Source organism: Mustela lutreola, chromosome 6 (genome assembly GCF_030435805.1).
Source record: "Mustela lutreola isolate mMusLut2 chromosome 6, mMusLut2.pri, whole genome shotgun sequence".
Classification (NCBI taxonomy): domain Eukaryota; kingdom Metazoa; phylum Chordata; class Mammalia; order Carnivora; family Mustelidae; genus Mustela; species Mustela lutreola.
The window spans coordinates 94715290-94743118 of record NC_081295.1 but is presented as its reverse complement, the minus strand read 5'-3'; the positions used below and the strand labels follow the sequence as shown (position 1 = coordinate 94743118).

General features: G+C 39.6%; 1 protein-coding gene and 1 non-coding gene across 2 annotated transcripts; one reads left to right on the top strand and one right to left on the bottom strand.

Moving 5' to 3' along the window:
* Positions 1 to 302: 302 nt before the first annotated feature.
* On the bottom strand, positions 303 to 26760 carry OPN5 (opsin 5). Its single transcript, XM_059176367.1, has 6 exons — positions 26631 to 26760; positions 22619 to 22738; positions 18796 to 18966; positions 14891 to 15225; positions 3565 to 3806; positions 303 to 366 (listed from the first exon to the last, which is right to left on the bottom strand). The coding sequence occupies exons 1-6, from the start codon at positions 26758 to 26760 to the stop codon at positions 303 to 305; spliced, it is 1062 nt and encodes a 353-aa protein (XP_059032350.1).
* LOC131834909 (U6 spliceosomal RNA) lies at positions 4927 to 5033 on the top strand. Its single transcript, XR_009355001.1, has one exon. It is a non-coding gene; the product is annotated as a U6 spliceosomal RNA (small nuclear RNA).
* Positions 26761 to 27829: the final 1069 nt, after the last annotated feature.

The window sequence follows — 27829 nt, the reverse complement described above, 5'->3', positions numbered from 1 at the left end:
TATTTTTCTTAGTATCTTGGACTTAATACTTTGGGTCATGACAATTAGGTCTTAAAATATAATAAAAGAAAAATTCCAAGGAGACTTATCATAGTAATATTTCTTAAATAGTATCCTATAATATAATTTCCATTTGGCCACTGGAATTTCCCAGCAAATCCTGGCTGAAGGGAAAAGAGGGAAATTGTACAAAATATAAAAATATAATATAAAGAGAAAAGTGTAGTCACAATCAAACATCAACAGCAGTGAAGAGGCAAACAAGTGAATAATTGTGTCCATGAGTGATGCTGTGTCCATCTTCATACCTCTTGATGGATTTCCAACACAGCAGAAGACTTCCTGACTGTGGTTACAGTGTGCAGCCTAGACACAGGAGAAGGAAAATGTAATAACATATATATACACACACACACACACGCACACATACTCATACTGTGTATGTATATCATAGCAGGCACATCTACCAAGAAGATTATATACACAAGACTTGAATTAGGAAAGAAAATAATAATAATTCACTTTAAAATATTCAAAATCAAGAAATCCCTTGAGTGGAGCTTTCCAAAAACAAGTCACTTGTTCATGGCACATTTCCTATGCCCCAGTGAGTTTCCCATCCTTAGAACAAAATTCATTCCCTCCCTATTGACCTGCCAGTCAGTTGGCCCTGTAAGTTACCTACAAAGATTGTTCTTTGTAAAGATAGCATTCAAACTAAGGTAGTTAAGAGAGGTTTATTAGAATGGCAACGCCAGAATTTAGGGCTTTGTTTTCTGTTCCATACCGTTACTAAAATACCAGGAGAGTAAAATGTCTTGGTCCTTCCCTATGTACCCCCATAGGGTACACGTATATTGCATCTAAGATTGGTCCAGCACCTGAAGTCTGGTTCCCTTGTCACTCAGTGGTCTCTGTGTAGGTTGGGGGAGAGGCCTCTGACTAGAGCAGCCCTCCCAATGTTTTTCTTTCCCAGGTTCTGGTTCACTGGTTTTCAACAATGGCTAGGTATCAGAACCACCTGGGAGAATTAACCAGTGAAACAAACAAATGAAACTTGGGCCAGTCCAGACCAGCTGAAGCAAAATCCCTGCAAGTGGGGTCAAGGCAGCAGTTTTTCAAGGTTCCCTACTTGATTCTAACCCATAGTCAGGGTGGAGAAGCACTGTTTATGAAAATACTGGAGACTATATCTGGATACCCAAATGGGATGAATAATAGCATTTCAAGATGGGCTCTTGGCCATATTTTTTGCTGCAGCTCATCAGCTTTTACTAAAATCTCAGGGGACCCAATTTAGGGGGGGGGGGGGAATATGAGTTAACTTTTAATGAACTATAAAAATTACTCAAAATATATTTCCACAATCTCATATTCAACACATTAGCTTTTTTTATCTGAATTCAGAATACTTCCCAAGGGGGTCTCCCATTATAAGCAAATTCATTTCAGAGCTCAGAAGAGGAAAAAACAAGGATATCAATTAAAATAGGTTAATTTGATTGAATTGTTCTGATAGTGCCTTAACAACTCTGGACTGGCTTCAGACCACATTGCTTCAGTCTATCCGCTCAATACTACCCACTTTTTTAGCTCCTTAATAACTGCAAAGATAAACAACAACAACAACAAAAAAAAAAAAAACTTTTTTTTTTTTTTTTTTGCTTCTTCGGAAAGTTCTTCCCTGAAAAAGATCCTTCTAAAAATCAGCAACTCATCACACCTCTTCAATATTCCAGATTTGAAAATCCAAGGGCTCCTTCCTGTTTAAGTCCTACCAACTGCCTGCTTTCTACACTGAAAGCTTCAAGACTCTGGAGTAAGGAAACAGCACTTGTCTTCCTCCAGCAAAGTAATTGTTGTAGTTCACAGAAATGGCTAAGGGGAGCAGGTGAATTGAACCGATTCTTGCCTGGCTGGCTTCTCCAAAGGTCCGCGGCCCCAAGTCACCGACTTCCTCATAAATTTCTCCTTTTCATTATTGAGCGTTGAATATTTATGTGCTGCTCACACTTGAGAGTTAATGTACAGAACACAGAATCAGTCCACGGCAAAATTATGAGGTAGGGAGAATTTGCCATCAGCCATTCCAGTCAAATTCCCATCACCTCTTTCAGAGGAAGGGATACCCATTATCTTCTCCCACAACTGCTCTATGAAAAATACTCTCTCGAACCTGTGTTCATAATAAAGTATTAATAGTTGATAAGGGCAAAGTGTTATTACTGCCAAAATAGATGCATTTTAGAATTTGAACTTATTCAATTCAACAGAAAAGGCATTAACCACCAACAATGTTTAAGAAAAAAAAACAAACCAGTAACATTTGTTAGCTAGCCCTTTCTAAACACGCAGTTGGTGTAATTCTTACAGTTTCAAAAGATGGGTGTTGCAATCAGTTCTTCTCGATTCTAGGCTCTTAGTACTTCATTTTCCCAAAGATATGGAAAAATAAACCAAACACTGGTCTTGTACCTCTAAATTGTATATTTCTTCCCCTGTACCACAACAACAATGATGTTTTTCTTTATGCCTTTTTTTTTTTCATTTGATCCTGTACCCTAGATGGTGAGGAACCTAAAGGTCAAAATATTTGTCAATATTTGTCAAAATATTTTCCCTATGCTCAAGCATAGGGAAAAAATATCTTCCTCAGCTAGTTCTACCTTTTGTTCTCTTCTGTTTCCTGCTTATTGAAGAAAAATAGTATGGAAAAATAACTACATATCTATTGAGTAAGAATTAATAGAAATCAGAGAATCCGGACCTTTTCCACACCCCTCACCTCAGACCACGCACCCAGGTGTCTGATCCACACTCCACCACTAAGACTGGCTCTGCATGGACACAAAGCCCACACATCATTCTCAACACTTTACTCACCCTCGCCTATAGGAAAAATTGTGGCTCTCCAAACTCTCTTTTTCATTTTATAGCAGAAAGAGTGTAGATTGTTTCAAAACCCAATAGACCTGTTTAAATCTCTGTCCTGCTATTTCCTGGTTGTGTAAGCACAAACAGCTCACTTAACCTCACTTGCACCTCCATTTCCTTATCTGACAAAGAGAAGGTACAATAGGGGTCCCTGTGAAAATAACATAAAGAACCTGACAGAGAGTAAAAATGTCACCTCCTTTCTCTCCTTCCTTTGCCTGCCCAAATCCTATACTCATAGCTAATTGTAGAAACATCCCAAACAGGAGAATCTTTTCTGTTGTGAGAACTTAATTTTGAATCAATGCCATGTGGAACCATGCTCTTGGAGTAAAATGGATTTGGTCCCAGATAAGAAAGAGTGAGAAATAGTGACCTCTCAAATGGACATAGCTTCCTATCTTAGTTACTCCACAGTTAAAAATGGAATTAATTTTCTCATTATCTACCCATGACTCCCAACCCAACATATCTGATGACTTGATTTCAGGAATTTTAATGAACAGAAAATTCTCTTTAGGCTACTCCTAAGTGATGAGCTCTAACCCTAAAAAGATAGTATATCAGAATGGCTTGAACCCCACAGGATTCTGAAACAATATTATTCATTTCTGGCTTCTGAAATTTTACCTGAAGTCTTCCAAAGATTTCTTCTTAGTTGCTTTCAGACCACCAGTTTGGCAACAGGCAAATTTGTAATCAATGACCTGGTAAATGATTGGGTTGTACATTGCTGCTGATTTTGCAAGGAGGGTTGGCACCACAGAGAGTTGTATGGGGATGGAGTCTGGCCTTCCAAAAGCTGACCACACAGAGACCACGGCGTAAGGAATCCAGGCTATCAGGAAGCCAGCGCAAATCAGCATTGCTACCTGGTGAGGGAAATCAATAGAACAGAGTCAAGATGCCTGGTGGAAATGATGGGTGGGAGGAGGAGCAGTAGCTCATTTACAACCAAGAAAGTCTATTATTTGTCCATTTATCTTGCCAGTAGGAGACATTTTCTATGTGGACTTCAGAGATGTTTAGCCAGAAGAAGTTATTACAATGACTTATCTGATTTACCACATCCTATCCATTCTTCACTCCAGAAGTTGAATGTACCAAAAGACCCAAAGTTTAACCCTAAAAAAACTGTCAGATTTTACATTGGGTAGGAAAAGACGCTAAGGAGACATCTGTGCTCCTGAAATTTCTAGACTTCCCAACCCATGTTGTTGGAAAATATATTCCATTATATTTGGTACTAGATAGAAAACATGTTCACCATGAAGAAATTTTAAAACACTCATTTGCCTCAGAAAACAGAAGCTCTGCCCTTGTTGGAAATTTTAATATGAATTTTCTTCAGAGATTTCTATTAAGTGTACTTCTTCTGGCTCATTTTCTCAAGTGTGAGGCTTGGATAGTGGAAAGTTACTAGATATAAAGTAAAATAGAATCACCAAGATTTAACTATAGTGACACAGTGGCATAAAGCAAGACTTTTTCCAGAAAACGTTTTTCTCTCTCACAAAATTATAATTACCTTAGGACCCTCTTAACTTTCAAATCAAAGAATAATTAGAAAGAGGATTTTTAAACACCCTCACTGGTTTCTCACCATCTGCAAACCAGTCCCTCTACTAATGTTGCCCTAATTAGTGCCCTGTAACTACATACCTGCCCTACAGATTATCTCATTTGAATTCAACAATCCCTTTTTACCAAGTGCTTGGTGCCAGACACAATGCCAAGTACTGTTGGGGACACCAAGACACCTTAGTATCCAGCTGTAGCCTCCCAGAATACAAACAACTACAGTAAAAGGAAGAATAGAATTTAAGTAACAGCAGAGGAGGACCAAATTCCCTGGTACAGGGCAAATTCAGAACAGTTTCATGAGGGACATGGCATACAATCTGCATGTTACAAGTTGAAATAATGGAATAGTAGCAAGATCAGCATGAGCAAAGGCACAGGTATGTGTGAGGTTGGTATAGAAACTAGCAAGTGCTTGCTCCAGTAGCACATATGCGATAATTGGAACAATACAGAGAAGATTAGCATGGCCCACGTGCAAGGATGCCATGCTAATTTGTGAAGTGCTCCATATTTTTGAGAAAAAGAAAAGAAATTAGCAAGCAATTTACTTTGGCACACGTGATAAGGCTAGAAAGAAAGATCATATCCATGTATTATGGGTTTTGTATAACTTGTGATCGGACTTGTACTTAATTTCTTATGTTTTGAGGCACTAATAGGTTTGCGAGCAGGAGACTTAATGAGAGCTGTGTTTAGGAAGATTTACCTGTAAATTGGAGGTAGAAAAATCACTATTCATTCATTCAATCAACAAGCATTACAAAGCATCTCCTATGCGTTTTGTGTCAAGGATGAAGCAATGAACAAAGCAGACACAGGTTGTTTAGGTTTGTTGAGGCAACAGGCTAAACAAGAAATGAAAGGGTTCTTTCTTTGAGTACTGACACTGGCAAATGAAGTCTAAGCTTTGGTGTTTATTTTAAACATGAGCTCTTTCAGATCTTTGTTAAGAAAGAGTGTACTAACTTTGAAGTATCTTTATACCATTATCTATTATTTTTCTGTAAGATAATGAAATGACATTCAGATTAGCACTCCATGTAGTGGACATCTGCTCTTGCAAATCCACCGTATGTCTTTCATTTCCTCGTAAACTTTAGCATCCACAGCAACCCTTCTACTCCGAGCTGCTGTGTGGAGCCAGCATCACGTGACCCAAGCCTGACCAGAGGACAGCATGCCTCGAGCTACAAGAACAAGAACAGGGATGGGCATTTGACTAGAAACAGCATCAGACTCATCTTTGTGATTTTATAAGGGATTTGTAGGAAAGGGGGAGTTTCCTTCTATCTCTGAGTTCCCCAAAATCCAGGAAAGATGAAAAGATGAAGCTATCTGAGACAGGCACCACTTCTTCTTCCCTTATCCTCTTATTTAAGAAAGAAAAGAACAGTCTTCCCAACGTAAGGGTCATGACTCGCTGGTGTAGAGGATCAAGGATAAGGAATGTTTTATTAGTAATAAAACATTATTTATTACTTTAAAACATTATTTATTATTTTATTAGTAATAAAACATTATTACATTATTACTCAGCCACTTAGAAATCCAAGTGGCTGAGTTCTCTTATAACAAAGTCGTTTCTGTGCACGTGCATTCCAATTTGCTTCCATGAAAGCAGAGCTATTGCACGCAGGGAATGGTCCATAGCCCTATTTGACCTGCGGAACAGCCTATCAGGAGGGTGTTTACCCTGAGAACCCCACATGTGTGGCCTGTGTCAAGAAAGAAGCTTGGAAAATCCACCATGTGTCTTGGGTTATGAAATTCCACCGAAGAAGTTCAAGGCTCATCTCTAAAAATTAACTGCAGCTGAGACACACCTCAATTATACCCATTTCACTCCATTTTCCAAATAGAGTCTAAACCTCAAACAGATGAATGAAGTGAGCCCAGATCTCCTTCTAGTCTTGATGCCCTGTGTCAGGCTCCTGCAGCCCTGCTTTACAGTCCTGAGCCAAAATTCTTACCTGTGCGTAGTAGCTATCAACCAGACCCAGACCACATGCATTACTCCCATTCGCTTGCTTGCTTTTCCGCCTCTCTGCAGAGGGTTATGCAGGAGAAACTGTATTTCATTTGGTCTGTGTGACTTTTGTTTGTAAATGGAATGGATGCCTCAAGGCTCAAAATGAGGGTCTTTTTTCTAAGTCCCCAAATAAACAATAACTGTATAAATAAAAGTCGCTTTAACAGATGTCTGGGATCTTAACATAGCACCATCCTTTCTCTTTGGTGACTCATGTGATGATTTCATGTATCTCAAAAGCTGTTTTCTGTGTTGCTGTCAAAGTCATTGACAAAAAATAGATTAGAACTTAGTCCATAATATTTTCTAACATTCTACATATTTTCTACTTTTATGAGAGTGTGCAATGGGGAGAGGAAGGACTTCAAGCATTTGTGTTACATTATCCTTTTTAAAAGGACATCAGAGGAATGCCTGGGTAGCTCAGTGGGTTAAGCCTCTGCCTTCAGCTCAGCTCATGATCCCAGGGTCCTGGGATCGAGCCCACATTGGGCTCCCTGCTCAGCGGGGAGCCTGCTTCTCCCTCTGCCTGCTGTTCCCTCTGCTTGTGCTTTCTCTCTGATAATAAATAAAATCTTTAAAATATTTTTTAAATAAAAGGACATCAGAGAATTAACCATGCTATGGTTTTTAAACACATGACAAATGAATAATCGTGGTTTTTCTGAGTAGGATAAAACTAAATGCCTTAAACTGAATGATTAGAAATCAAGTTTAGCGCAGAGAGATAAAAGCTTAGATCTAAAAGCACTGCAGAATATTACTTATGTATTTGAAGTGAATACAAAGTTAACATGAGATTCATTTATTTTTTACAATCTTCTCCTATTAAAATATACTCCCCAAAACACTAGAATATTAAATATTAAAGGCATTTTAAAATAAACTCCATAGAAGTTACAAAACTTACATGTTACACTCATTTTCCCAGTGCTTTCTAGTCAAAGTGGAGCGTGTTTAATCTTTCAGCAGTCTGTTCTTTTTTCATTTCTGAGTGTGTCCTCATTTTCATTTTCCAAAATTTCTATTCCAGATATCTTTAAACCAGTTCTAGCACAGACACCTGTACCTGTCAACTTTTTTTAAGTTGTTTATTTTTTAATCGCTTCACTTGTACCACTGCCTTTTGGTTTACTGGAAAAGCAGGAAAACTTCAATTCTTAAATTAGGCAATTTTTGTGGGAGGAAATTCACAGAATGTGTGCTTTGCTTCTACAAAAGAATCACACATCTGCAACCCAGTTAACTTTAAATATATCTTGCAGCAGAGCACTAAGGGATATCTGTAAGTTCCAGCTACAGTTCAAGCTGGCACTAATTTAAGCGTCGCATAGGCAATATTGCTCATAACTGATCAATTCTAGTGAATTAATCATTTAAAGCCATAATAGAACAATGGGACTGAAAGTAAATTCTCCAAATTACGTAAGGCTCTGTCTTTGGGCCCAATTCATCTGAACCATTCCAGCAGATACGGTTTCCGAGAAACAAAGTCCTTCCCTCTCTCTGTGCTGAGATAACATGGATAACATCATGAGTAGAGTTACTTGGGTTTGGATCCCAACTATGGTTCAACTCCACCGACCAGTGTGAGTGAGACAGAACCCCTGGTTCTCTAAGAGCTGGACTTTCAGTTCCTTGCATCAGGCTCCTTTGCTCAGATATGAGTAGGTCTTCAGCCGGTGTTCGGAGCTGTGCACTACCTTGGATAATGAAGTGGATGAGAAAAGGACATGGAATTGATGTAGAAGCAAAGCTTACAAGGAGAGCCAACAAGATGGATTAAATTCCCCACCAGTAACAAGAGTCACCAAATCAGTAGCTAGACCACTGAAAACAAGGGTATTGCAGTGGCTGGGATGAGACAAAGTCACAGGAAGCAAAATCACTCCATGTGTGCATGGAGAAAATGGCAAGGGACCCACAATGGACCAGAACATAGGGATAAGGAGAACTGGTTTTCCTATCTTGAGTCTAGCTAGCAAGCATACAGATTTGCTCCCAATGAATAAAACTAAAAAAAAAAAAAAAAAAAAGAAGGAAAGAAAAAGATATGAAAAGATGATAATGCAAGAGTAAAGGCCAGTCATGAGGCCACTACCTCCACATACGGGCAGCCTGCCGCTGACTGACATTACCAATGGCGAGGAGGAAGGGGGTGACTTAGCAACAGTGACCTACCTTCGTTGGCCCTCAGTTCCTGATATGTATAAAAATAAGGGTGATATTTAGCCTTCACACCACCTTTGAAGAAATAAAGTAATGTGACAACTCAAAGCAAGTCTAATTTGAGTTTCTTCCTTCCTTCTGTTTTATCAATAGAATGACAACTAAGGCCAACTGTCCCAGACCCCTCATCATGCACTTAGAAAGAAAACAATTCTGAGAGCTTTGTTGTGTCTACTATCATGTGAGCCCTGGGGGTGATCCAAGTAGAAAATATTAATTTGTATTTGGAAAAAAAAAAAGAGACCTGGAAGAAGGAGGGGTCTGCACTTCCCCGCTGAAATTTTCTCGAATCTTAAAATACCACTCTTCTATAAACAAGCAAAAGCTGTGATTGAAAGGAGAAGATGTAAATTAGGTCGTGTCACTCTGTACATCTGTGTTGCAGGGTTTGGGTCTAAAACGGAACACAGCATTCCCCAGTGAGGCAGTGGCTGGCTTAAAGAACAGGAGATACAAATCTGTGAGTATCTGGCTCAAAAAATGAGGGAGACGTGGTTCATTATAACTGAACCAAGCCCTTAAAGTGAGGAAATTGCCATTCAGTGGGGAAATGTAGTCAGGTAGAGAGACCAGGAGGTTTTAGCAGTAAGAGCTATTGCCACCAACCCTCAAACGATCCAACCAATCTAGCCATTTTTATACAACCTGAGAGTTTTAGAAGATAACTTAGACAGCATTTAGTTCCCTTCCCCCACCTCCTCTCACAGGTGAGAAAACCAAGACCCAGCAAGATAGAGTGGTTCACCCAAGGTGAATATTCAGAGTTGCAAGCAACAGAAACTGACTTCAGCCAAGTAAGACAGAAAAGGAATAGGTTGGTTAGGACAGAGAATCCTTGGGAACATTGGACTCAGGATTGAGACCAAGCAGACAGACATGATGCCCAATGTGATGTCCCAAAGCAGCTCTGATGCAGAAACCACTGTGCTGCAGCCATGCCCCGGGGAGACATCTCCCTGCCCCTTTGCTGGGATCACTATCTTTGAGACCCACAGGCTGGAGTCTGGGGTCACAGCCATACGCCACCTACATGGGAATCTTGGAAAGTCAATGACTGGTCCTTCTGTATCTTTTAAATTAGGAGTCAGCCTTTGCTCAGACATATTGCCCCTCCGCTCCACTTCCCCAAACTCAAAATGTTGGAAATTCCTCAACACAGAAATTCCAAATGGAAAGGGGTTCAGCCACTGGCAGCCAAAATAAATAACAAATGTCAGCTAGGTGAGACTTTCAGTGGGTTCATGGCAAAAGTGGTATTTACCCCAATTTGAAATTCTTTCCTTCAACAAATATAGATGTAATATATATATTTATTTTATAGATTTTTTATATTTAATTTATGTTAACATAATTAATTATATAGTATATGATTTATTTAATATTATAATGTTTAATGTATCATTTTTTAAACTGTGCTATGTCCTAGGGACACAAAATGATTGAAATGATATGGTTGTCACTCCACAGGCCTTACTAACCAACGCTAAAGCCAGACACTGGGCAAATAATCACAAAAGTAAGTGTGTAATTATAAATTAATTATAAATTATGGCCAGTTCTAAGAAGAAATGATAAAGACAGCATTGCCCCATGATGATAGGAAGCTCTGAATTCAATTTGGGGAATGCTTTTCTGGGAAGCGGCATTTAAGCTAAGAACACTTATGAAGAACTAGAAGAAATGAATTAATTGGTTTAAAAAATAAAAAAGCAATGCAGCTCAGCTTTCTCACAAACTGCCCTTAGAGTCCTCCCAGGGGGTTCTCTGAAGATGAACCTCCAAGGATAAATTGACTGGATGGCAGTCAAAGAGAGGAATCACAGGAGGAAAGCAGAGATTTACATTTATAGTTTTTAAAAAGGCTTCACCACCAATGTGAAAGAACAAAGCAAAACAAAATGCCTGCCAGTTATAAAAGGGACAGAGGAACTCAAGCCAGGGGTCAAGGGAACACTTAACACTCATCAAGGTAATTAGATTAAATTAATCTACCCAATTATATATTCATTATAGCAATCTTGATTAAGCTTCTAGTAGGCACCAAGCAGTGAGGCTCAGAAGCAAACAGGACGTGTAACACTTGAGTTCACCTACCTACTACTTGCAAAGAAGGACAAGGGCGTGGCTCAATATAGTGAACGTGTCAAGTGCTCTGATGGCCTGTTGCAGAGGGACTTAAACTAGCCAGAGGCGATCATGAAGGCTTTTTGGTGGAAATAAAGGAAATTAAGAGAAATCCAGATGCCCAAAGGATCTAGACACTGCTTGTAGACATGAAACCCATAGATAATCTATTTGTGCTAAATGAATAAGTATTGGGTACTAGTCCATACAACATCATAATATTTGGAAAAATTAGTCTACGCGTCTGGTATTTTCTTCCTGTGACTCCACTACCCTCCTCATCAAAGCAGAAGGAATTGTGTTCACTGCAGTGTGTGAAGATTTTTTCAAGGAGAAATACCCCAGAATATAAAACATTTATTTCTCAGCCTTGTGAGTTTTAAAATAGAAATCTGAAACTTACAGGATGGAGAATATTTGAGAGAAAGGTGTTTTGAGTATACAAAAAATGACATCGAGTACCCACAGCCAGAAACAAGAAGTGGACCGTTTAATTAATCTTACTCAATGGGAACAATTTTAGAGGAATGCACACGATTACAGGTTTCCCACCCTAGATAGGTAAAAGGGTCTACAGCTCAAAGGTGAGGGAGGACCTCAGAGGAGCTGGTAACTGACCTTAAGAAACTGTCTTGTTGCTACTCCATGGAGCAGAACACAGGGAGCCAGGGATGATGCTGAGGGAGCAAAAGACCCAAATGCATTTGGGGATCTCAGAGCAAAAACTTATGCCTTGCTTCAGAGGGTCCCAGCCAAGCTCCCAACATACTGATGATGAGTTGCAGTCAAAGGACAGGGAAGTAGCTGGAATTGCTGATGAACCTGAAGAGGGTTTCTGGTTGGAACAAAAAGGATGCAAAGTGACCCATAACAACTGGTGACTGAGACTGGGAAGAAATTTAAATATCTCAGGAATATCAGGGGCAAGACATGACAGTAATCAAACCAGGAACCCCCATCCACTGGCATCCTGGGATTATAAAAGCCCCCCTAGAATTTATACATAGCCCTGGGAGGACAAGGAAGACCCCAATTCAACCGAATTTATCCTGATTGTGTAATATTAAGTTTGTTTTACAAAGTTAAATGCAGGCAAATGAAAATGAGATGATACTGAGTCATAGAAACATAAAGAGAATTTTTCTTTGCGTGTTGGTCTTTATTTCTTGGGTTTTTGTTGTTGTTGTTGTTGTTGTTTTTTGCATACCTCTGTTGGCAATCTGTGAAGTTTCAGCCTGGTACAAAAGTTTACAAAACTGTCATTCTTAAAAAATTAATTCAAGGGAAACTTCAAAGTAGAGAGCTATATGTAGGTGGGATGTCAGTTTTCGGGTGGATAAGACCAGACTAGCAAAATATAGGCCAGATAATAACCCAGCTGGAAATCATTAGCATACCCAGAAAAGTAAATGATTTTGACCCCAGAATCCAAGGAGGTAACCTTTAAGTAATAAGCTTTTAGACCAGACAATTCTAAAAGATCAGAAGCACCAAGTGAATAAGCAGACTGTCAATCCTGAGAGGTAACTGAATGGAGAAAAAACTCCCTAAGACTATGAAAAGGTCCAGTGTGAGGTTGTTTTTACTTATTTTTACTCAGTAGGAAAAAAATCAAGACCAAAATTAAATGGTAATTGAAAACATTTTAAATTTAGCAGAGAAGATGCCGAAATAGAAAGTTGTGTTTATCAATGTGTGTTGAATTTTGATTTATGTTTTTTGCATAAGTGTTAATAATTAGAAGCATTTTATATTCAGGTTATTTTAATATAAGTTTTATATATACAAGTGAAATACAGACATATTGTATGATATATAACGTATAATATGCCATATAGACATTAATATAATACAATGTCATTTAGTATATGTCAGAAGAAGATGTGTATAAAATAAAATCATACATATAAATACCTATAACTTTTCATTTAACATCTCTTTTGTTAATCTGGACTGGGTGAGCCTTGCTACTTGACCTATACAGTCCAGCCTGTGTCAAGGAGACTGATAACCACAAAGCAAGTTAAATGGTGTGTGCCAAGTTTCACCTTGTATGCATAATGAGCTTTAGAATCACTCACTAAACAAATTACCCACTGTCCAGAATACACAAAGAACCAGCGGCTAAGGTATTTATAAAAGCTAGCTGTGGGTTGAGTTAGGCAATTCAACTAACGGGAGCACAGATGATGAATAACACGCTCAGAGAAACTGGAGAAGGCCTCATGGAAATAAGGATCTGAACTCATTGAGCAAGACCATCAAAATGTCTTGAGGCTAACACCATTGGAGGGCAGCAAGGGAAAGGAAGTCATATGACATCTCAGCAGCTTCCTGGTATGCCAAACTGTAGGATGACAAGGTAAATTCAAATCCACCTAGCAGTGTGACGGACATCACATCCTTTGCCTGGACACACTTCCATAAAGTATTGAGAAGGAATATTTTTATTATTTTTGCATTCACCCTGTTCCTAGAGCAGTATCTAGTTCTGAGTAAGGTTTGGGTTAAATGTAATCCAAATTTAACTTGGACTGATTTATTTGGATTAATATTTTTTTTTAAGTCACAGATAAGAGCTAAAAGGAGAGCTAGAAATGAGCTTAATTCATGACCTTGGATTTTATGGAATGTTTTTTCTTGGGTCTTTGTCCAGGTAGAACTGCTCTATTATTAGATTATGAGCATAGATTTAGAATACTGAAGACTTCCTTGGAGCTTTCTTTTACTCAGCATAAGGTCAGCTGGAACCATGAAGACTCTGCAGCTCACCCTGTACAACCAAGAGATCCTTGTACCATCTCAAAACATCTGCACTGTGCAGAGAGGAATATTACTAGGACGAAGGCCCTGACTTACTAGAAGTGATCTCAGGTCTGAAGGGAACGGTTACTAGATAGGTCCTGAGACAAGGGGTCTTCAAAGTAGGAAGTAGCATGAAGGTGCGATATCAATGGTATGATTGATTTAGATACCAGAAGGAATGGTTAGAACTTCGATCTACATTTATTTATTTATTTATTTTATCTTTAAAAGTAAAGTAGAAGTTAGGGCATGTGAATGTTAATATTAGGGAACAGTTGGATGGTATTAGCTGCATGTCATTTATGTTGAGGTATATCCTGGAAAAAAATTTTTTTTCAATGTAAGGGTAAGACAAGATGATGATGGAAAGACCACTGTCTTACACTTTCCCAGAATTTCTAGAAGTTACGAGAGAATGAAGGAACTACAGTTTATTTAACACCTTCCATGCACCAAATGATAGAATAACATATTTTATCTCATCGAATCTCCACCACAATCCAAGGAGACAGATGTTACTATTCTTGTTGCACAAGTGAGAAAATAGAGATTCAAAGAAGTTCCGTATCTAGGTCTGGATCACAAACTGGTGTTGGTGATGGAATGAGAACCCTAGTCTATTCTCAAATTGTGTGTTCCTTTCCTCACATAACAGTCTCTAAGGAGGTGTAAATTCTGAAACTAGCATTGACCAAGGGACTCAACCATGCAGAAACTTCTCTTGTATTAAGACAAGTTTCCCATAGGATAGTAGATGTGGTAAGCTCTTACTCTGTAACGTGAGCTGACAGAATGTTCCTAACCACACCCACCAAAGTCCATACAAAACAGTACAAATACTGGGAGGCATTTTATGATGCATAAAAGTTACTATTTTTATGACTTAAATAATTTTTGAGAACCAAGAATATCTTATTCAATAGAGAAAATAAGCTTCCAGTAGATCCACCATACATACAAATTCAGTAGATATTAAAAGTGTGTGTGTGTGTGTGTGTGTGTAAATGAGAGAGAGAAACAGTGAAAAGAAATATTACAAAGGTTTAGATAAATAATAGCAAAGCGCAGAAATACATATAGAATAGAGATTCTAAGTTCACCCAGTCCCCAATATTCCCTATTCTCTTTGCCCTATGAGGTTTTAATTGATTAGAAAACCCCTCGGTAAATTATTACTGTAATTACCTTGGTCAGTTTCATTTCCAGCACATGGCTGCTATGTATCCGACTGTCGAAATGAGCTACTTCTTTAGAGGAGGACTTAACCTTAGCAATGATCTTCACATAGGAGAACACAATCACAGCCGTTGGGAGTAAGAGGCAGAAGAAGAGGATGTTCAGGATGAAAATCTGGCCACCCACGGAGGCCTGGGCCAGCCACCAGTCCAGTGTGCACGAGGTTCCGAAGGGCTCAGGTGCGTAGTCCCCCAGACCTACCAAGGGCATGGTGGTCCAGAAGGAAGCATAGGCCCAGATGACTGCCAGGCAGATGTAGGCGTGCTTTCTTTTCAGCCAAACCCCTGGAGGTAGAAGAAAAGCATTACCGAGATGTAATCTGCCCTACACCCAAATACCTCCCCTCGATATGTCAAATTCCACATCCAAAGAGTTATTCCATTGGATTCTGGGAGAAGTGGTCAGACAACTGAATTCTGAGGGAGAGTGGAGTGAAGGGAGAAAAGTTCCAGAGCATGGGCCTTTTTCCAAGCGAATAAAATCAGAAGTGCTTTCACAGGGAAGGTTTCCATAGGCACGCAGGAGCCTTGGGAAGGGTAAGTGATAAAAGCTGAGGAAAGGGGACAGTAGAAAGAAGGATGCCAAAGACAATGAAGGAAGGATCTTAAGAAAGCATCCAGTATGACCTTTGAGATCCTATCCAATACAAGGCCAATTGGTAGAACAGAACGACCAAGCCCCCAAAAGCATGTATTATTGGTTCATCCAAGGTGGACTCCTTCAGGGAAGGTGAGAACTGGTGACACATTGCTTGCACCTTTCAATACCCTTCTCCCTAAAAGCTTTCTCATCTCATCTCATTCATCTTCCTAAACGCTTGTCAGTGGGGGTCAGTGGGCCACAACCATGACTGAGTGCTGAGATATTAAAGTGACTGATCCTGCTTCGTGGGAGCAGGTTTTGAATCTTCAAACATGACAAACACAACAGTCAAGCTCACACAGCCATACCAAGAGAGGTAGAGAATCTAGGTAGGTTGCATCATGTTCTGCAAAAGTAATACTGTGAAAATACTTTCAGGAAAAAAAAAAAAATGAGCTCTAGGTTTTTCAGAACTAATTTCCATCAACCAAAAGAGAATTCCAAGAAGAACTGGTGTAGTCATATAAAAAAAGCTATAGAACACTAGTGATCACTTTCCAAAGTTTACCATAACCACCCAAGACAGGGAAGCCTGATCTAATGCTGCAGCCTGCTTATGGAATTACCTCCATACTCCACTTATCATCTCAAAGAGAAAGGGCCAGAGAAGCAAATCCTTACTGCCTTGGTTTTAGAGTAGCAGACAAGAAATATCAGGACACAGTCAACAAAAGCGAAATGGACTCTTCAACACAGACACAAGGCGCGCTTCTGCTCAGAGCCATATGCAGTTTAGGAAGTCAGTAGGGTCTACTTCTTCTTGTTTCTAGTGTTTGACCTTCTTCATGTACCCTTTCTAGATGCCCACATTCTTAGCAGTAAAATGGAGGAAATAAGAATACATTGCTTACAGGTTTTGATAAGGGTTCAAAGAAATAATGCAAGGCCTGATTTGCAAACTACAAAGGACTACATTAACACAGATTTTTACTCCTATGTTTGTCTCAGCACTAACAAGAAATATAGATTGTATCTATGCTCTATGGTCTCTCTTTTTTTTTTTTTTTCCAAATACATGGCATTTTGTATCAGAAAATTCAAATTTCTCAAGCCCAACCAGAGAGAGGTAACAATCATGTAGCCACAATATTTATCAGCTCCTGATTATCCATTATAATGGATAAAACACCGGCACGGATAATCACATATATTTAGGGGAATGTGCATACGCATACGTATAAGCATTTATGGTTAGGGTTACTTGGCGAGGTGTTGTATACTTACATTCGAGTATGGTGAAATGCTGTCAAGTACAGGAGGGAGTAGATTAGTAGATTGGTTCTGTGTTGCTCCAGAAGTCAGAACTAGGACCAATGGGTGGAGGTTACTGGGAGGCAGTTTTGTCTCAATATAAGGAATAACATTGTAACAATGAGAGCAGACCAATCAGAGAATGGGCTGCCTTGTACAATAGTAAGCTCCCCGTCACTGGTCACTGGAATTATTCAAGAAGAGGCCAAATGGCTGTCTGTCAGGGATGCCTTAAAACAATTTATCACATTAATGGGAGAAAGGTCTCCATGTTCCCAAGCGGTCTTCTAATTCCAACATTTTAAGACACTGTAGATGGTTGAATCATGAGTCAAATCAAATGGTGAAACCATTCTACTGAGGTTCAATCTTAAAAGAAGATGGAAATATATATACAGTTCCCATATAGAGTGATGCCCTACAATGATTCTGGGGGTGGACAGTACCACCTCTTTAATGGACACCAAGCCTAAATTCAAGGCAATATTTAAAAAGCAGTGACATCAAGGAATTCCTCAAATATCCCCAGGAAGCTAAAATTCTGCCTTCTCCTCTATAAAATCTACATTTATGATCTACTTGATGTGACCAAAAATAAGTTGGTAGTAAGTATAGGACTCTGAAGTCATCCAGGATATACATAACTGAATATTTTTTTATATTTTTGGAAATTCTGATTTCAGTTATTTCCATTGGAAGTGTTAAGCTGTTTAGAAAAAGAGATGGAAATTTAAAAAGAAAAAACTGAGTGCTAGTTTGCGAAGATGATAGTCCATGACCTTACCCTCCCCTGCATGGTTTCCTTGGAGTCTGGGACTATAAACTTCTAAATATAAAGGAAAAGGGATGTCTGAATGTCTCCATCAGTTAAGCATCTGCCTTCAGCTCAGGTCATGGTCCTGGGGTCCTGGGGTCCTGGGATTGAGCCCACATCAGACTCCCTGCTCAGTGGAGGGTCTGCTTCTCCCTCTCTCTCTCTCCCTCCCCCTGCTGGTACTCTCTTGCTCTCTCATTCAAATAAATAAATGGAATCTTGAAAAAAAAAAAATGCTTTAAAATAAAAAGGAAAATTCCACCACATTGAGAGTATGAAGTTGACTTGATGCTTCCCACCTCAGGCTCCAGGCCATCCTCCATCTCCACGGTCACAACTGTTCTGATTGACAGATTAACAAACAGAGCAGCGTTTTCCAGAGGGAGCGGATACTATTCCCTGGGTGCACCTGGTTCTCAGTATGAAAGAGAGGGACCCAAAGTCTTCTCTTTGGGATTCAGTAAGTTCCCAAAAGCCCAAGAAACAAATGTAATCAAAGTTTATTTTTAACATGTTGTTACTATAAAACAAAACAAAAAAAAACCCTTGAGCCTGAAAACTTTTTTATAGCTTGGCTCTCCCCTTATCAACGCTTCTAGTTACTCATCTTCCTACCTACAAAACCACAATAAGTGTGTTGACTGATATTTCTGCATGTGTCCTTTCTTGTCAGCACCTGCACGGCTCTCTAGCTTGGAGCTGGAATCTTTGGAATTCCTCATCTCTGAAATCACAGGGAGCCTGAGGCCTAAAGAAGGATCAGAAACATTTTTCTTATAATTTCACTTACCATGTAGGGAACAAGCTAAAATATCTTGGGCCTGACATCCTTTCAGTGCATCTTATTTCTTGGTTTGCATGGCAAAACATGGGAGAGGCTTACACAGATTATACAAGGAAATGATGCTTGCCAAAATCATTGTAGCCAAACACCAGACATTCCTATAAAAGTAGTATTAAAAGAAACCTACATCGACACAGGTTCAGATTTTTTAAACTTAAGTTAGAACAAAATAGGCTCTAAGTAGAAATACTCTTGGTCTCTTAGGTTATTAGCAATCTTTGTTCATTACCTATCGGTACAATATTTACAGTCTGACAATCCACTAGTTTTGACTATCGGGGAATGAGAAACCTTCATACTTACCATACGATAAATAGCAGATTTTCAGATACCGATCCAGGCTGACAGCAGTCATGGTGATGAGACTTCCACAGCCAAAGAAAAATCCAGCCCATCCGTACCAACGGCAGCCAATCCAGCCAAACACCCAGCGGTGACAGAAGCAAGAGATGATCGTGAACGGTTTGCCTACAACTAGAGCGCCAAGCAATTTGTCAAGGGAAATTCCCTCTAGTTAAAATTACCCACCTGCCTCAACTCACTGTTGAGTCATATTCTATTCAGACAAGAGATAGCTATTTTAGTTAATGTTAGGTTTAATCTGATTGCAACCAGACCCAGATTTCTGGGATTTAAACTATTCCTCAAAACAATAAAACAAGCCAAAGTCAGACAGGGAGACAAACCCTAAGAGATATTCATCATAAGAAATAAACTGAGGGTTCCTGGAGGGGAAGGGAGATTGGAGATGGGGGATGGGATAATGCGGTGATGGGCATTAAGGAGGGCACGTGATGTGATGAGCCCTGGGTGTTCTATAAGACTGACGAATCCCTGGCCTCTACCTCTGAAACCAATAATACATTAGATGTTAATTAATTGAATTTAAATTTAAAAATACTGAATTGGAAATAAATAAATGAATAATGAATAATAAAAAAAAACTATGCCTCAGCTTCTGTTAGTGTTTTTGTGTTTTGTACTTTCTAAAAAAAAACATTCTTCCACTCTAATTCAAGCCCTGCACTCTTCATATTCAGCTATTATATTTAATCTTCACCCTCCTGGAAGGGAACATGCTGAGGAAGCTCTTCATGAGCTCTGTGTGATTGATCGATCTATCTATCTATCTATCTATCTTTCTATCTATCATAAGGCTCCTTAAATTTATTTCCTTAGGAAAACCAAGGAACTCATACTCAGAGGTGCCAGCCCTGCCCCATCCCTCCCAGGTGTGTCTCTTCTTCAACAAACAGAGGTACAAGTTATAAGTTCCTATTAGTGCAGTCAGGTAACATGTATTTCTCAAGTGCCTTCTGTAAGCCAGACACACATCTCCCCTAGTTTGTTTTGTTGTCTAGATAGCGCGTTTCACACTCCATCTTTCTGGACTGTGCACCCCCCTATTAGGGCTCCCTAATCCCAGTGGCCTAGCCCGATTGTCAGTGAGGAAACTGAGTATAAAAGGACTATTTCTTATTCAGCAAATAATTATTCAGTGCCTCTTATGTAACAACCACAGAGCAAGGTGATAGAGGACAAAGTGGAGGTCGAGACTGACAAATGTATTTTATAGTAGAGGGTAGATAAGAGAAATATATAATTGATAATATAAAATATGATACTATGGCATGATAGTCATTAGTCCTGAGAGGAAAAATGAATTGGAAGGAGATAGACAGTAATTGTTGTTTTATATAAGGGGATCAGGGAAGACCTCTCTGAGAATGTGACATTTAGGGAGATGTCTAAATCACCGGTAGAGATCGCTAACAAATGTCTAGAGGGGAAATATTCTAGGCAGAGGAGACACAAACTCAAAGCTTGAGCTAAGTGTCAGCTGTGTGGGTGCTAAAAGCAGCAAGAGATAAGTGAAAGTGACTGGGATGGAGTGAAATTAGTGTCTGTTGTGCCTGGGACTATTTTAAGCTTCCTTCTGGAATGGAACCTTTGGTAAACCTTTGGAATGTCATTTAGAATGCCTCTCCCTTCTTCACTTAATAGGATGGTTCTGAACCCGGCTGCACACCAAAATCACTGGAAGAGTTGTTTTGTTCTTTGTTTTTACTTTACTTTAAATATCAATTTCCAGGACTCTAACCTCCAGAAAGTCTGATATAATTTATCTGAAACGAGCTCAGGCATCAATATATTGCAATATACTTTTTCTTTTTTTTTTTTTTAAGCTCCCCAGGTGATTCTAATACACAATTGCAAGCCACTGGTATATAAACAACAAATATTAGTAATATAGATGAAATACACCTGGTCTCTACCATGTACTTCAAGGTGCTTAAAATGGAATATAGTTGACCAAGAAAAAAAAACAAAATAGATGAAAATGTTTAAGGTTTATTGTACTGGAAAATGTATTAGAGATACTCATAGTTGAGAAATGATCTGGGTTCATCAGCAAAAGCTATCACATGGCAGAAAATGCCTTCTTACTGAATTACTCTGAAGACATAGGCAGAGTAAGGAGGTGGTTTGTGCAATTCTAGAGCACGTTTGTTTGGTGGAAAGCATTTTCAGTGTATCAGACCAACTAAAGACATCTTTATTCAAGCATAGACTAATTCAGCCTTAAACATGAATCTAGTAGTATTCGCTGGTGAAGGATGTGGATGGAAATGGCAGGTTTCAGTCGAGCACTTTACGTTCAGTACCAGGGAGAGAGCCGATCGGGGTTCGCCGGGAGAGGGGGAATCCGGAAAGCAATCATTCATGTTGCGACACCGCCATCGTGTGGCCATTTCTAAAATGGCAGTCATTGTGCCGCCTTGCAAATTGCCTGCGGTTCCTTTCAGCTGTTTTCATCCCAGGAGGCCTGACACAATATGCTTCTCTTAATGTCAGTGTGCATTTCCGATAAGAGCTCTTGATATTTAAACCTGTCCATACTGAGTAAAGCCCCCCAAGCAACGAAGACCACGCAGACCCTCAAGGGCAACACATCTGATGGTGAGAAACAGTGATTCAATAGGTAGAGGCTTCTTTATTGAGCCTTGTTTTTGGAGACTGGCATTGGCAGAAAAATCCACTTATAAAGGGAGAAACAAATGTCAAGAAACATTTTAAAAGAGACGTTTTAGATGGGAAACTGCTAAAAAGTTTCCAGTGGAAAGAGGAATTGCTGTGCACTGTTTACACTCAGTTTCCCCAATTCTAGTAACTTAAGACCATACTCCAAACAACAGGATTTGGGATTCAAAGGCAAGTTTGAGTGTATTTAGACAACCTTGGGACTTTATAGATGAAAGCAAAGGGAGGCTACTTATCCAAAATCATTTATATTTATAAAAATGAATTACAAGTAAAGAGAAATTTTATTCCAATTCCCCCTTGGCAGGGTTATCAGAGAAGCCAAAGAAGCATGAAATGAGCCAGTGGTTTCCAATTTTGCCTGCACATTAACTTACCTGATAATACCAACTTTAAATATCCTGAGGCCCACATAATAGTCTCAACCAATTCAATAAAAATTTCTGGGTATAAAACCCAGCCATGAAGTTTTTTCCTTTTCTGTTGCTGTTTTGTTTTGTGTTTAAGTTCCCCAAGTGGCTTTTTTGTGCATCCAATTCCAAGAAAGACTGACCTGGAGGCTTCCTATGCTTGCAATTAGTCCTGAAGCCACACTTCAATGTACCAGCAGGTCATTGAAAGATGGGAAATTGAAAGATGGAAAAATCCCATCTTCCTAAACTCACCTCTCAGACTGTCTCTGCCCATCATTTAAGCTTCAAGACCTAGCCCCTTGGTGTATATTTTAACGGAGTCCCCTGTGTGTGGTGGGGGTGTAAAGGAGCCCAACACTGTGATCTGTAAGTTTCTGTCTTCTCAATCATTTAGCCGGTACACTTTGAGGCTCAGCATTAAAAGGTATCATTCATCATTCCAAATTGTCTCCTTGGTATCTAACACGCTCAGCACACAGAAAAGACTCAACGAATGGTAAATGGATGAGCTCTTTAACCCGATGACACTCCGTTGACTTACCACAACCTCGGTAAAGATGACTGGTGAAGGGAGGAGTGACAGGAGGCGGGGGAGGGGTGATCTCTGAGCCAGTGGGGACTTGAGAACGGAGCACAGCTCAAACCCCCCAAAGAAGAAATGGCTGCATTACCTGAAATGCCCAGATCACAGATTGCTAAATTGATAGTCATTATTTCCGCAGGTCTCAGCTTCTTCTTTCGTCTAGAAGACATATAAAGGACATACCCGTTTCCAAATGTGGACAGAATCCCTACAAGGAAAAATATAAATTCCCTTCGTCAGCACTAGGATTTGGAGTTCACTCAGATATGAAACACTTCTCAATTTCAAAAATGGACACCATAGATTTAGAGGGTAGTGAGAGGACTCTAAATAAAAAATCTAAATTAAGAAGATGAAGTAAAAAGCATGAGTTGCGAGTGACAGGTGAGGGATGGGTTGCCTCCAAAGGGATAGGAGTCAGGGATTATAAGACTGAACTTACCCAGAAAAAGGAACTGCTAACTTCCCAGTGAAGCTCAGGAGGGGTGGGAATCCCCATGGTCAGTTCTTGTACTGGCCCCCAGGATGGAGTATTTCCTCCGCCATTTTTACCGAATATCGGCTCTATAGAACTCCCTCCCTCTAAGAAGCAGGGTTAACCCCTTGGCTCTTGGTACACGCTGAAGCTGAAGTGACCCCAACCAGACAAGGTGCTTTCACTATCACTGTGGACTGCTGAGGGAGCACCAGCATTCAGGAGAGGTAGAGGCCAGACTGGGCTGGCATAACCTCCTGAGAGCAAAGGGTCATCTCCTGGAGACACATCTCAGGACATTTTGCCTCCTGAGGACACATGGACGCTGGGTGTCTGCAGCTACTACTGGACTAGGTATTAAGGGGAAGTAGGTGACAGTGGATAATATGGGCTCTCCCCTCCCACCAAAGGGAGAGCAAGTGACCCTCAACCCACCAACCTACCAATAGTGGTATAAATGTGTTCCCACTTTTTTATATCCTTTTATTAATGACTGATTGGCTTTGGCATTACAATGATACTGTTCAAAAGTTCTTACAAACCCAGTTTAAATCCAAAAAGACCCAATCCCTACTGACTTTAAGAAAAGAATACACCTACTTCCATAGCTTAACATGTAGAGTAGATTTCTTCAGGAATTCTTGCTTCATAGTGTAGCTGTGTATAAATGAGAATCTGGTACAGCTGCCTTTAGTAGTAAGGAATAAGGAGAGTATTAACAGGAGAAACCCAGATTTTTCTATTTTAATTTCTACTTCTCCACCACAATTCATTTTGGGGGCAAGGAAAGAAATGTGTGTTTCGCCTGACGGTATGAAACCACCAGGAATGAACTGCATTGTGCTTTTAGGAAATTATGAATCCCTGGGGTCAGTGCTGCCTAGTGGTCTGTTAAAACCTCTTTCGATTTCTTAAGACAGAAGAGGAAAAATAGAAGAGATTACGGAGTTCTAGAGCAAACCAACTAACATGGAACCTATGTCTCAGTAAAGGAAAACAGCTAGCAAGGCACACTGGGAAATTCATGTGAAAACATGGCTTAAGGAATTTGAAACAAATGCCTTCTACTTTGTATTCAAGAAGTTTGAGAACAATAAGCATACATATGTAATTGATACACAAAGCTCCTTTAAATACCCTGTGTCTTCCTACTTCTCTTTCGAGAACATTGATTTTCTTACTCTTCCTTTCTTAAATTATCTTTATTATGTTTCATAAGGCTTTACCCAGTGCCCAAAGCATTATCAAAAAATAGTCAACTCTCTGTGAGCTGCCGGCAGATGATTCCCAGAGACAGTTGTAGGGGATTATCAAGAGAATGCAAACATTCTTGAAGATAGTTAAAGGAAAGCAAGATTAAGAAGCTAAAGGCTAAAGGCAGGGGTGGGGGTGGGAAGGACATTTTTTGATTATCAAAATCCTGAATCTTTCTAGGAATACAAAACGAGGGAACCTCACTTATAAACTGTTAATCAACCAAGTATCTACAGTAAAAGAGTCGAAGGGTGGGTATGGGTCTCTAATGTACTTCTCCTCTATTCCAAACTCAGATGTATCTTTTCATCCTCCAGTTTTCCCAAAGACTTTCAGTATTTAACAAAACTCGCCAAGAATATCATTCCACTCCGTTCCCTTAAAAAGATATGTGGGCATATTCCCATACCTATCCTAGAAGGGGTAAAACCCAAACATAGCACCAAGTCCAAGACTGGGTCTAGATGAATCCAAATCCCTCCAAAGGACCTGGCCTCATCCTGAATGACCCTTCTGGAACATGGCTCCGCCCCATCTCCCTGAGTCACCTGATGTTCCCTTTGTTTGAGGACTCTTTGGGGACCTATTTTTCTAGCTTCACCTCAGCCATGCCCATTTGAGTCTGACTCTGGATTTTCCATCCATCCCCACATGCAACAAGGGAGCAGTTTTCCTGATGCCCCTCCTCCCAGCCTCGTTGTCTCTCCTCCTGAGATCTCCCATGCCTGGGCGGGGAATGGGGGTGATCCCTCTCCCTCTTCTGTTTATCTGGAGTGCTCCTTTTTAACTCAATTCTTGCAACTGATTGAGACAAATTCAGTTTATAAGATGTCAATTTTTCTGCCTTTTCTGATCATTGGAAGTACTCTGTTCATTGAAAATGCAATGTGGGTTTTACTACCAGAGAGTCGCTGTGCAGAAAGAGACTTTGCCCATTTTGTTCACTGCTGTATTCCCAGAAACTTACAGTGGCAAAGAATGAGCACTCCATATACACTTGGGTTGGAAAGGACGCGAGAGTCCATTTATAAGAAATAGAATTTAAATCAGTGTCATAATTGCTAATCATAAAGCCAAGGACCCAGGGAATCCCTTTGCAGTGAAATTTCTGATTCAATCTCATCAATTCCTTTTGCCTCAAGCACTGACCATAGAGGTATCTCCAGACTTTTCTAATGATATTTGCTAATTTCAGGAGGTTAAATGAAATTCTTAGCCCGTAATAAAGAGATGAAAAGAGAAGGAGGGAGGAAGAGAGAAAAGGAGAAAGAAAGGGAGAGAGGGAGAAAGAGAGAACTTGACCCAAATCTGAAAAGATTAAAGGCAGACACACCTAAAGAAATAACCCACCTGTGCACTGGTTACCCAAATTTAAAACAACAGCTTTAAATTTAAGAAGTTTTATGCTCAAACTCTAATCGCCTAGACTAATGTTGTCGAATAGAAATACAACATAAACCAGAAATGTGAGCCATACATATTTCAAACTTTTTCCAGTAGCCACATTAAGCAAAGTAAACATAACACTAAATTCATTTTAGTAATATATCTAGCCTTATATAGGCAAAACGTTACAGGTTTGACGTGTAGTCAACTTGTTTTAATTAGTCGTGAACTATCTCACAATATTTTTGCTAGGGCTAAGTCTTCAGTGTCTCACATATACTCACACTATAGCACTTCTTTTGGACAAGTCACCGTTCAAGTGCTCTGCAGCCACACGTGGCCATGGCGTTGGAGAGCATAGTCTGGAAGCAGGTGCACCATGTTTTGGATGATGCACAAATTTTTGACCCTGGGCTGACTCCCATTTCATTACCAGTATGTTTTTTCAACTCTCACCAAACTCACTTAGTAATGCCAACATAGAGCAACTCTCCTTTAGGTGCAGTAAATTTCTTGTGTCCGTTATGACCACAGCCTGGGGACAGTTTCCTCAGTTGTGACAGGAGGAGGCTGAACTAGGAGATTTCTAAGGTCTGTTCTGAGCCTATCATCTTATGATTATATTAAAAGCATTTTTTTTATGTAAAAGCACTCTATTTAAATAAGATATCCTTATCATTAGTTTTGTGATTCAGAAGACAAACCTACTCTTAACACAACCAATATAGTCCCAGGATAAATGATTTTGCTGTAAAACTTCTTTGATTTTCGAGGGAATAGCCATCACTAATAATAAAGATCACCAAGTCATTTCTATAAAGCAGTCACTGAACCCTGCAATGTGGCCCCATCATCTACCTTCCTCCCACTCTCCACCCCCAGTCAAAACATCTATGTAAGGATGTGAATCCATGTGCAAAATCAACATATTAGCCTCTGAATTTTCTAGCTGCAGCATTTGCACAGAAAAATTAAGGAAGCTTACCAATTATTGTTAAGTAAAAGCCAGCCACTAGATCCGCTTCCCAGGAAAGTTTGGAAGCAAAGGGGTCCCCTTCTCGGAGGTAGTGTGGCAGGTGCTCATCCTGGGGCAGGGCAGTGTGGTTTAGTGCCATGCTGTGCTCAAGCGACCAGGAGTCTGGAAAGCAAATCAGTAGAGATAGCAACAGACCCGAATGAGCCAACTTGAACCAGCTCATAACCATGCCCCCCCGCTTTTACAGTGAAAATGCAAGTTTCCAGGGCCATGCTTGGAAATTCCCTAATTTAAAAATGGTGGGTGTCTTCATACTTTTCTTCAACGACCCAAATATTCAGTATTCAAATATTAGTATTCAACTATTCAGTGGGCAGATTGAGTATTCACGCCTACATTAAGTAATTTCTTTATCATGCTACTTACTCCGTTGTGTCACTTCACCCCTCCCTTGGGTGAATAAGACATTGAAGGCCACACCCCAACCATTTTACTGTTGCTTAGCAAGTTTTACAAAGGGTTGAGCTAAGAGAAGATATTTATAGGGAATGTACATTGTATCTGTGTGTCTATCTAGATCTCTGTATCTATACAGCTGTATCTATATGTAAAGGGGAAGAGAGGGAAAACATTCCACCAATACTTAAAATATATCATAAATATATAAAATGTTTAATTTGCCAGAGTATGACATATTTTTAATTACCCAAATTGCCCAGAAGAGCACCTCTATTGGTTATATGTTCAGTGAGCATTAGAGGTTTTCCAAAAGAAGAGACAGAATCATTAGTTATTAGAGCACTGAATACAAAAGAACATAGATCTTCACTAAGTGAAATTAAGAACTAGGAGATTTTAAAGGATATATTGAAATTTTTAGAAAAGAATTCAATCTTGGCTGTGACTCACAAGGCTCATGCACAGGAAGGTTTGGGTTGCAAGTTTCCTAAAACAAAAAGCAATTTCATTATTTCCCACCACCACCCTTGCAAATCCATTCCCTAAATTCACAGCCCTGCTCCAGGATGAAATCCTGAGCGATGAGAAACTCCCAAAACATGCAGGACCTGGTAGTGTTTCTACTGAATTTGGATTTTAAAAGCCTTACAGAAGGCTTTGATGGGTCCCATAAGAAGAAACACACACACACACACACACACTATATATATATTTATATTTATATTTATATTTATATTTATATTTATATT